This window comes from Lepidochelys kempii, chromosome 10, assembly GCF_965140265.1.
Source record: "Lepidochelys kempii isolate rLepKem1 chromosome 10, rLepKem1.hap2, whole genome shotgun sequence".
NCBI classification, from domain to species: Eukaryota; Metazoa; Chordata; order Testudines; family Cheloniidae; genus Lepidochelys; species Lepidochelys kempii.
The window spans coordinates 22,886,314-22,897,767 of NC_133265.1; the positions used below are offsets into that span (position 1 = coordinate 22,886,314).

The 11,454-nt window shown below is 38.0% G+C and overlaps 1 protein-coding gene and 1 long non-coding RNA gene across 3 annotated transcripts in view; one reads left to right on the top strand and one right to left on the bottom strand.

Moving 5' to 3' along the window:
- The window catches only part of TXNDC11 (thioredoxin domain containing 11), a 100,810-nt gene that overhangs the window by 87,950 nt on the left and 1,406 nt on the right, over nucleotides 1-11,454 (top strand). For both annotated transcript variants that reach the window (XM_073362418.1, XM_073362419.1), the window contains 2 exons: nucleotides 1,213-1,322; nucleotides 2,464-2,544. In XM_073362418.1, the coding sequence (XP_073218519.1) occupies nucleotides 1,213-1,322; nucleotides 2,464-2,544 (191 nt within the window). The remainder of the gene's footprint in view (nucleotides 1-1,212; nucleotides 1,323-2,463; nucleotides 2,545-11,454) is intronic.
- LOC140918330 (uncharacterized) lies at nucleotides 617-4,820 on the bottom strand. Its single transcript, XR_012161148.1, has 3 exons — nucleotides 3,980-4,820; nucleotides 2,811-2,892; nucleotides 617-1,775 (listed from the first exon to the last, which is right to left on the bottom strand). It is a non-coding gene; the product is annotated as an uncharacterized lncRNA (long non-coding RNA).

Sequence of the window (11,454 nt, forward strand, 5' to 3'; positions counted from 1 at the left end):
CTGGTCTTGAAATCTGCGTATCTGTGAATTTGAGAGAACCTGTCCATCCCTTCCTTCATAGGCCAAGGGGGTAACAGGACTGCCTGCCTTTCCTTCAACGTGTTCATAATACTTGCAGCTCTGAATTAAAATCATGATTATAATCAAATCTCATGCTTCAGGGCTTCAGCCAATTGCCTGCGGCAGTCAAGAAGGATTTTTTCCCCCTCTGCATGATGTAGTCATTGGCAGGGAGGGAGTTTTCCTTCAACTGAAGCAGCAGAGATTCCCCACAGTAGGGGACAGGACAGTGGATGGGGTGAACCAGTAAATGCCAGGCTGGTGTATCTTGCTCACATGCTCAGAGTCATACTGATTGCCAGATTTGGGACTTGGAAGGAAATTTCCCATAGGTCACATTGGCTGGAACCTTGGGGGTTTTCGCCTTCTTCTGCAGCATGGTGCTGGTTCACCTGGGCATATCTCACCTCATAAGTTCCCTTCCATTGCTCAGGCCTTGGGCACTGGGTGCACCTTGATTCTCCTGTTGTCTGCCTGTGGCACAAGGTTTAGTTTCCTGAAGATTGAAAAACTTTAGTCTAACTGAAGTCTTTGAAAACAACAAGGAGTCCGGTGGAACCTTAAAGACTAACAGATTTATTTGAGCATAAGGTTTCATGGGTAAAAAATGCATGGAAGCGAAAATTACAGATGCAGACATAAATATACTGACACATGAAGAGAAGGGAGTTACCTCACAAGTGGAGGACCAGTGTTGACTGGGCCAATTCGATCAGTGTGGATGTAGTCCACTCCCAATAATAGATGAGGAGGTGTCAATTCTAGGAGAGACAAAGCTGCTTTTGTAATAAGCCAGCCACCCCCAGTCCCTATTCAAGCCCAAATTAATGGTGTTAAATTTGCAAATGAATTTTAGTTCTTCTGTTTCTCTTTGAAGTCTGTTTCTGAAGTTTTTGTTGTTCAAGTATAGCTACTTTCAAATCTGTTATAGAATATCCAGGAAGATTGAAGTGTTCTCCTACTGGCTTCTGTATGTTACTATTCCTGATGTCCGATTTGTGTCCATTTATTCTTTTACGTAGGGAATTTGTGTAGGGGATTTGTGTCCATTTATTCTTTAAATAGCTCAGATGTTTTGTTTAACACAGTGATGACTATTTCTGCTGTATGTAAAACCCCAGTTGCTAACTGAATCTCCCCCCCCCCCCCCAGGATGTCTTGCTGCTCTATTATGCGCAATGGTGTGGATTCTGTGCTTCTCTTAATCATATCTTTATCCAGCTAGCTCGACTTCTGCCTCCAAACAACTTCACTGTGGCAAGGTAAAAGAATCGTTCTTCATTTTTCCACAGTATTTTTAAGTATACTGTTGTGACTACTTAGACTTCCAGATATGCATATATGGATATTATGTAGCTTGTAAAGTTGATATAGTGCCATTAATTTCCACTAATTTATGTTTAATTTTAAGTTAAGATTGCATGTCTGTCAAATTAGATACAAGTCCTATGAATTTGTTATAAGCAGTATATTATAATATTACATAATAAGTTTAGAATATTACTATTAGATTCCAATTTAGTCTGTCAAAATTGAGTTGAGTGAGCTCATCAGCTGGGAGGGAAAATATATATGAAGAGAAGAAAGAAAAAATGTATACTGTACTTCGGGTAGACGCTTTCTTCTTTGTTATGTGATACAGCATGGCCAGAAGGCTGCAGGAGAGTGATATAGGAGATATATGTTAGCCCCAGGATGAGGAGAAGCCTTATTCTCTGTAGAGGGAAGAAAGGTTGCTATTAGAGGGAAGAAAGGTTGCCAATTAGAGCACCTGAAGCCAGTCACTTGATTAAACCCCCCTGCTTCAAGCACAGTGGTTTGGTGTTGGAGCAGAGAGCAGTTTGAAGGAGTTGAAGTAGAAGAGAGTTTGGAGAAGTGCTGTGGCTGGCTAGAAGACCAAGACTCTAGGTAAAGAGACACCCGGCTTGTGCAGAGAGAGGGCAGGAAGCCCCACAAGCTGAAGAGCAGGAGAGGGAAGTAGCCCAGGGAAAGGAAGCACTAGTTCAAGTGGTTTGCCACTATCCCTAGGGCCCCTGGGCTGGGACCCAGAGTAGAGGGTGGGCCCAGGTCCCTCCCTCCCTCTCCACTACCCTTCTCTGACTGTTCACAAAGTGAATTAGTAACACAGCAATTAATTAAAAAAACCTTTTATCTTGATTCCCAGAAAACCAGATTTCTCATTATAAACAACGCTGAGAGACAGATTTTCAGACCTCAGAATAGGAAACACCTCATATCGCTCATCAGAGCAAGCATCCATTCAGCTGTATGCTTATACACAACTGTTTATCATTTGTTTATAAATGAAAAACAAAATGGATATTTCAGAAGCAAAAGTAATACATGGAATGTTCAGTTGCATCTTTATCAGTTTATTTTTTCTTTTTATTTTGTTTTTAACAGAATTGATGTTGCTCGAAATGACCTTCCATGGGAATTTATGGCAGATCGTCTCCCAACCATTTTGTTTTTTCCTTCTAACAGGTAATGTCATTCCTTTCTCTTAAAGGTGTTTGGTTTTGTTTTTTTTTTTTTCATTTCTTGGAGTTTGAAAAATGAATCTGGTCACATGCTTAAGAGGAGAGGAAAGCCAAATAGCCATTCATTACCGCGTATTACCAATGCACTTTCTAAAATAGACATGTATGGACAAATGATGATTTTCTGAAAGTGAATTAAATTCTAGCCCAAGTGTCATTATTTTATAGTTTGTCAGTATTTATTTGTAAACAGCAATATGCATTACTCACCTTATTTCCTCATATAATTTCCCTCTCATTTGGTTGTGCAACAGTTCTTTTGGCATGGTCAGAATTGACTAGTGAGTGAGAACTGGAGGGAAGAGAGTGACAGAAAAAGAGGCATGGTTAAAAAAGAGACTGTGAGATATGTCAGAGGATCACACAATGGGCTCTTGAAGTAAGAGGCAAGACTTCTTGCTAGTTTTCTATCTGAAAAAGTTAAAATACGCATGAGCTGAGGCAAAGGGGTCAAGCTCTTTCCTAGTTAAACTAACCCATACTTTATTGTCTCTTAATAAGATAATTTTAAAAAATAAACAATTGAAGTTTAAAAGCAGGCAAGAATTTAAAAGCTAAATGAAAATAGAAAGTTGCCTTGAATTTATATTAAAAAGTGCTAATAGGCAAGAGTTAAAAATAAAAGCAATAAAAGTCAAGGAGTTGGAAGTTAAAGGGAAATTCACTGTATCCTCTGATCATAATGGTTTCCTCTGGCCTTAAAAAAAAATCTCTGAATCTTTTATCCTAGTCCTTGGTGTCAAGTTATATTGTAAGTTGTTTGGGGAAGTTTCTTATATGTTTGTAAAGTGCATAGAACATTCCTAAATAATAACAGTTTAATGTCTGGTGGAATTGAAGGGCTTCTCATTTCACCCAGACAGAGCCTTCTGAACCTTCGTTGGTGAAAGTAAAGTTGTTTTGTGTTTCACCTAGCCCTCCATTCTAAATTGATATTTTTACGCAGTTAAACTTTTTCTTGATTTCATGTAATAGTGGCTGTCACACAGCACTTCACTTCCTAGCTGAGAGGACATCTATTGGCTACACAGTTTGACTCTTCCATCTTTTATGGGGGCAGAAAGCCCTCTACAGTATTTCTGGCCCCTATAAACTCACTAGAGAAGATGCCAATATTATCCATAATATAAGGTCTGATTCTACAAATATTTACACACGGAATTTTACAAATGGAAATAGTCCATTGATGTCTCCGAGAGTAAAGGCTCATCTGATTAAAATTACACATGTGATTAAGTGCTTATAGGATAAGGGACTAAATTTTCTTCTGTGAACCATTATCTGCGGAAGTGTGGGCAGTTTCATGATATTCTCTCTCTGTATACAAGGAATTTTCACACGAGAGCAAGCTTCAACAGAGAATTATATACACAATTTACTTAATTGGCCAGGTTCTCTCTTCTTGTGTGTGAATTGGATCTCATTTTCTCCTTGTTTCTTGCTCCATTAGTGAAGTAATTAATCCTGTTTTGTGACATCATTGTGTTGCCTTAAAAGTGTGTGAAGTCATAAATGCAACATTATGATTTCACTCCAGGATCAAGCAGAAAGAGAATCTGGTCTGAGGGGGAGAAAATGAGTAGCTGAAAAAGCACATATCTGAAATATAAAAGGGGAGGTAGGTACATTTATTATCAAAAGTCTCCTTCAGCAAGGAACCATTGTTAAAACTGTTTTGAAATTGTACGGGTCTTTAATATGAGATTGTCATGTCTGCATATGATGAGTCAAATGAGAAACTGCAAATATTGCAAAAATTTGCAAATATTAACCATTTTCTTGTATGGTTTTTCTGCAGTGTTTGTTAAAGCTAAGTTTTATTTCAACCTATGAATATATCAAACATTGTGGCTACAGCCTTCAAGGGAAACATACGGAAACCAAGTTACATCATGTAGTAATTTCCGGTGCAAACTATCAGTGGTTGGTGAAAGGTTTTCTCTTGCAAATTGCCTTTAATATTTCACAAAACACTTTGATACAAATGCAATATTTTTCAAAGTTTTAAATAATGTTTTGGGGAAATATCAGTTACTTTATCCGTCACCAGGGTCTGTAATGTTACTGGTTCTGTTTGTTTTACAATAGCAATGAACAATCACGCTGCACTGCTCTAACTTACATTGCAGAAAATGTTAGCATTGCAAAACACCTTTTTTTCCAGTCTGACTCATTAGCAAACCATTGAGCTTTCATAAGGGAAGAGCTAACTGCTGAATTAAATGTAACACATTAGCTTTGCTGCATGAAAGAGTAGGACTTTCTGATTTAAAAATAAACCTTTAGTAGCTTAATACCTCCACAGCAGAATGATGATAAAATTTCCAAAGCAAAATGGCAGGAAGACTAGGGAATGTAAATATTTATAAGGGGAAGTGCGTCTCAGAAAGACTAAAAACTTTAATCTATGGTGGTTTCATTTATCCAGATAGACAAGAAAACAAACCGTAGAACCACCAAGAAATGAACAAGGAAAACAACATTTCAGGAAGAATTAGCATAATATAATATGATCTACAGAATAATCTTGGGTTCTGTGAAAAAAGAGTGCAACGCTTCCGTGTGGTTTTTGAGGAACCGATGAAGAAAATGTGCTTGGTTATTTTTTCCCAGGTTTTCTTCTTATCTTAACTCTTCTGGGTTTGGAGGGAAACAGGGACTTGAAATTTGTTGGGAAGTGGTTTTAGTGTCAGGGATATGCCTTTTGCAATCTCCATGAAATTCTGCCCATATTTGGCCAAGCTGTAAACTCAAGTTATAAAAGAGGCAGGGATCCCATGGCAAAACTAGTATGTTATCATGTGCTTAAAAACACTCATAATGAATATGCACATGGGAACTGAATTAAGGTTGCACAGGCAACCTTAGTTCAGGCATTATCTAACTTTTGAGTGCTTGAGTTTTCAACCTTAATATTCTTTTAATGTAGTTTTTTTGTGTGCAGTTATTTTAAAAGTAGATTTTTCGACTTTTAGTGAACTTACTCGTGACTTAGTGGTACTGAACCAACCCGGGCCCACGTGCTCTGTCATGTGATAGCAATCTCTGTCATAAGGTTTGAGTCTTGTCTTATTTTCTTTTATCTAGTCTTACAAATCTGCTGCTATGTTTGCCTTTCTGCTCCCTCCCTGTCATTGTTTAATTGCTTGGTTTTCCTCTTTTCTCTCTGCTCTGTTTTCTTCCTAATTCTATTATCTGGTGTGTATTTTTAAAAACCAATCTTAGATGGTTATTTTGGAGCCCATCACCATAATATCTAAGCAGTCCTTTATCTTTTAGGCTCATGGTTTAGTAAAACATGAATTTTTCCCTCACTGTGTTTCTATAAACAACAATTTAGTGTTTGTGATGTACACTGGGAGGGGAGGGTGTGTGTGTGTGTAAAGAAATGGTTGTGATGTAATAAATTGTCATTATTATATATGAGTAAATTTTGTCTTTGTGTAGATTCCATATTTTTGCCAAATCATGACAAGCTGCATTAAATGTGTGTGCTCTTGTAGTTAGCAATTGAGAAACACAGGATTATGAGTATAGGAGTGACTTGTCTGATCATGAGAAGTTTGTAGGGGAAAAGAACCTTATCCATGTCATTACTTGTTTACTCTTCCAAGAATAGCTTAGCTTTGAACAGGAACCTCATTTGGCACAAGTTTTTGGACCGTTAGTAAAAGGGGATCATGTTGCTTTTCCTACCTGAAATGAAATAAACAGAAGCTGCCATAAATTAAATGAAGTAAACAAACAGTGTAATGTAGTATGAATGTTCCGTACATCAATAAATTAGAGTATTTTCCAGGATTTCATAGAGAGTATCTTTTGAGGCAGCAGCGCGCTTAATAGGTCAACATAAGTACATACTCCTCCCTATGTATAAACAACCAAAGCAGCCCAGGAGGTATTGTTTTAGATTTAGGTGATCTGGAAGGATATTTGGAGTTGGCAGTTGTGTCCATTTTACTGAAGTGATAGCAATACGTTTTGTGAGGCATTAGGTACTGCAGTTAGATCTGTGAATAGGTGGAATATAGGGCATCCCATTCTGACCAGATTTTCTCATATCCTCTTCAACCAGGAAACAGTCTAGTGTATTTTTCAACCCTCATCTCATTCTTTTCTTTCTGTAGCTTTTCTGCTCCAATTTGGCGGTATGCCTTGTAGCCCTTTTGGATAACCTCAGATATTGGTCAGCTTTTTAATGGTTTTATTGATTGATCCAGAGTCAGCTACCACTATGATGTACTGATCTGGTTTTGTCCTCTTATCTTCATTGTTTTTCTGAGGTATTGTATTGGGAGACTAACATGCATTCATCCTACTGCTGAGCTAATTGGCCTTATTGCTGCATAGAGGATAGATAGAGTTTTTGAGTTAAGAGTTCATGTAGGTTTTCTCTAGAGTTCTTCTCTTAAACAAGAGCTAAAAAGCATAAGCAGCTTTGCTAAGTAAGGGTCAAATTCTCAGTCCTTAATTAAACAAAATACTCACTGAAGTAGATAGGAGTCTTGGTATATGATAGATTTTTGGTCATAATGAATTGTTTTTGTGCTCCATCTCCACCATACTCATCATGATTCTAGAGATTAATTAGGCAGGGAAACTGGCCTCTTTTTTGACAGCTATGCCTTTGTCACCAATCTGCATGATCTTGGCGTTAGGAACAGTGATTTTTGTGTGCTTCACTGCTGAGTCTTTTAAGTAAGGGAAGCTGCAGCTTCTGTATTTTATGGTAATGGAACTTTTATCCTTAGTTCATCGAAACTCCCATTAACTTCAGGGATCTTTGCTTCATTCACCAAGTCTAAGCATGATAATGGTTTTGCAGTTTGATTCTTTCATGGATTAGGCAGCTAAACAGAATTCAAAGAATTTTTCACTGTTTTGTTTCACAGAGCTATGTAAGGTATAATACTCCTATCATTTAGTCATCTTTGAAACATCCACTTCTGTTGTTTTATCTCCTGGTCTAAAGGGTATATTTGCTGACTGATTCAATACCAGGACTGGGCTACAGTGTTGAATCTTTCTTCTTTCTGAATAGTACATTTTGGGTGCATTCTGCATGTAATGCTTTTACCCATCTCACTTTGATTCACTCACAGCCAGGCTCCCCCTCTCAGTACTTCCTCAGGGTGATCGATATGAGTTTATCCAATTTGATGGGTCACACTGTGTGCATATTACATGCTGTAAATCCCGTCCGTTACTGATTTGGCAAACAGAGGAACTTAGTAGAAAAGAGTGCAGCTGGTGCTTTTCAATAAATCCCTGAATTTGGACGGAGGGATTATGATCACAATTGGAGTTTCTGAAGATACATGAGTTGTTTCTTTACTTACACCCACTTCTCCTCAACAACTTTAACATTGTTTCGAAGTCTAACTGTGCCATTTTGTTGGGTACCTGCCGTTTAAAAACCAACCTGAGGAAAATGCAGTATGGTGATGATTGTTGTTGAGCATTTGCAAGTGTGGTTTTCTGTTAAAATGACGTACAGGACTGAATACTGCATATTCCAGTAATCTTCTTAGGGCAAGGACAAGAGTAGGAGAGAATCTTTCTTTCCCTTCAGCTGAGGTGCAGTAGCATTTACTCTTAAACACAAGGCTTTCCCTGCTCATTAACATGATGGAATAGGGCCTAACTACCTTTCATACCCTTTGTTTTAAAATAGAAAGTTTGAGTGGTAGCTTCTGAAGTCTGTGGCTGCAGAAAACTAAATAAAGAAACCCTCTTTCTTCATTAATATTGCCCTACCACAGGATTCTGGCCATGGTCATCAGTGCTTTGGACTCCTAGATCTTAAAACCCAGATTCTTACAAAGCAGAAAAGAAAAATCTGATTTTCTTTACAGGGACATTTAATCTGGTTCCTCCATTTTAAAGGAGTCAGTATTTTATGACTGTTGATTAATTGGTTTCTTAACACATCAGAGTAACTACATTTTCTGCAGAAACCCCTTTCTTGTACATTATCCTCTAAATAAAGGAAAGCTTAATTCTTCCTGACATTTAACCCATTTTCGTATGGCACCCTATAGATTTGTTTAATAAACCAAAAAAAGGATTATGACACAATTGTTTTATGGTTGAAGGGCATTATACAACCATTTCCTTTACAAAAGCTGGGTTAGTATTTTGTTCCCTTTCATAAATCGAAAATGGGGAGGGGCTGGCTACTTGTGACCTGTTCTAGAGTTAAGGAAATTAAAACAGCTTTTTAGAAAGCTGCCCTATTATTCACCTCTCTGGACTTTGATAAACTGCTCAAGTAGGAGAAAATATGATTGTTGTAAACTTAGGCCCAAATTCTGGTCCTCTACCCTCAAATGTAGGCAGATTCCCTAGCTTGGGAGTGTATGCTTCTGTGGCCCAAGTTCTGCTCATTGATACCTGTGCTTTTATTCTAAGCCCCAAAAGGTGCTTAATGTTTCCTTTCAAGAAGAATTTAAATGGGAAGGCACTATACTTCCATTCCAAAACCAAATGAGGCACTGGGGGAAGGGCAGGGATAAAAGCGCTCTTTTGTGCTGGGTCATTTCCATTCTGAGCTCAACGCCAAAAAAAAAATCAAGTTTTTCATTATGAGATAATCAATCATAGGTTATGATTTTACAAGCTTCAAATAAAAGCTTTTCACTGAATTTATTGAGGTTGCTTCTGGAGGTCGGCTCTTTCACAGGGAATCCAGTCAGAAATAGTGCTGCAGACCAGCTTCTTATCTGCAAACTACCTGTGCTAAGCTTCAAGTTCTATTTTTCTTGTAGAAGTCAAACACAGGAGAGCATTACAGGAACTTAGAGATGGAACATCATCTCTGTGTTCCTCGGACTGGCTGTAGTACTGCTACATGGGTGAATGTTGGGGAAACAAATGTTAGAGTATCAAATTGAGCAGTAAGTTTGAATAGTTTAAGCTGAGCAGCAATGCACACTGAAAAGGGGTCCTTCTGATGCACTTAAAGAATCTCCATTTGTTACTGTGTTATGGGAAGTATGTGTCTGCTATTTCACTCACCCATTAAGTTTTTGCTTTGTTAGTGTTCAGTCTTTCAGATTGAATACTGGCTTATACTTCACAGCAGGGTATTATAAAGTAAGCCTGAGCTTTAGGAGCATGTTTACCTCTCTCACTGAATGGAAGAGGGAATGATTAATTTTTTCTTCCCTAGGAATATTCACTTCAGAAACAAGGGGTGGAAGTTTTCTGATACCATGAATACTCTACTTACTGATTTGGCAAATGAACATTGCATCATAAAGTGTACTATAATGTTTTTCCTGGAACTAAGTTGTCAAATTGGTGTTTCTACAGCAGGAACTTTGACACAAACTACACAACTTGTGCTGCTTTGGAAGAAGGATTTTTATTTATTACCAATTATTATGGCTTTAGTTAACAGGCATTTCTCAGTCAAAGTTTAGATTTGCTATAGTACTATGCTTTGTGTTCGTATTTTCCTTGTAGCATTAAGCCTTTGGAAATATTGAATCAGAAAAGCCTTGTCCACTAGGACTAGCTCTATTTTCCCTTAGATACAATGGCCTAGTGTATCATTTCAGTTTCCCCAAAAAAAAAAAAAATCTCAAACACCAATTGTAAACTAAAAGTCATGGGGTGTGCCTTAAGTACAGTGAAACTAAAGGTTTTTTTTTCTACCCTGCATTATTTTCAGAAATGAAGGACCAAGTACTCTGTTTCAACTACTTCGATAACATGGAGCTAGGAGGCTTATACCTCTATCAAAATTGTTTAAGCAGCATGAAAGTTGCCTTTAGATGCAAGATATATTATCAGCTTGTAGGACACTAAAGCTTTTTTTTCTTCTAAATGCATCTGCAAATTAAATGTCAACTCTGCCCATCTTCCCCCCTCCCATACATAGGATTCACCGCTTCAGCCCATTTCCTGAGGAAGGATGTAGATATTTATGCCCTACAGTTTACCTTAAGGGTTGTTAGATGGGATTTTCTGAACTAGAATGGGTGAGCAAAGAGCAAAAGGAACTTCCAGGACAGAGAAACATTGTCTCCCCTCTCAAACAAGTCTAGGGACTCTTAGTAACTTTAGCAGATCCACTGAGGGGCTAGAGTACAACAAATGAGGTAGCTCCTTTAACATGGGCAGGTTTCCAATGATTAGAAAACACATCTAATACAGTCTTGAATTATATACATGTAACCTGCCTGCCACTGTAGTCCATGGAACAGTTATAAAATGCTCAAGCAATGGTTTGCTTGCTGAATGATCAGCCATATACTGAATTAAGTGATGTCTGAGTGGTGTAGGTGGTGATAGATGCTAGATAAGTAGTTTTCAAATAAGTGGACAATTCTGATGAGTGGGGACTAGATCTACTGTAAGTCAATTTAAGTAACAGCAGAATGTAACCCCTAAGAAGTTTGGGCCTCAACATTTTGAGATAGTGATGGAAAAATAGGTTCCCATCCCGTTGTATAGAGTAAGTCTTAAATTCTGCTTGCAACACTACTGAGTCTAAGCTTCCAGAATTGTATACATGGTATTCTAGTGGTAGGAAGGAAGGGCTGTAGTTTGGGGGAGGGAAAGAGAAGAAGCTGCTTTTGAAGAAATGCCTTTGAGGGAGTAGTAGTCTTGGACAAGAGGTTTTGCATAGTACATGTATCAAGTAAAACTTGGGACAAGTTTACTAGAGGAAAACACGTGTCAGGTCTGTTTGAAAAATCAAGTTTTTCACAAGGAGAAATTGTGAAGTCAAGCTCTGTATCATGTATGTGCTAAACCAGTTTTAGCCATCTTCCAGCCTCCATTTGTTTTCACCAAATAATAGGATGACAAAATAGAACCCATTGCTTGCTAAAACGACATCTGGTTC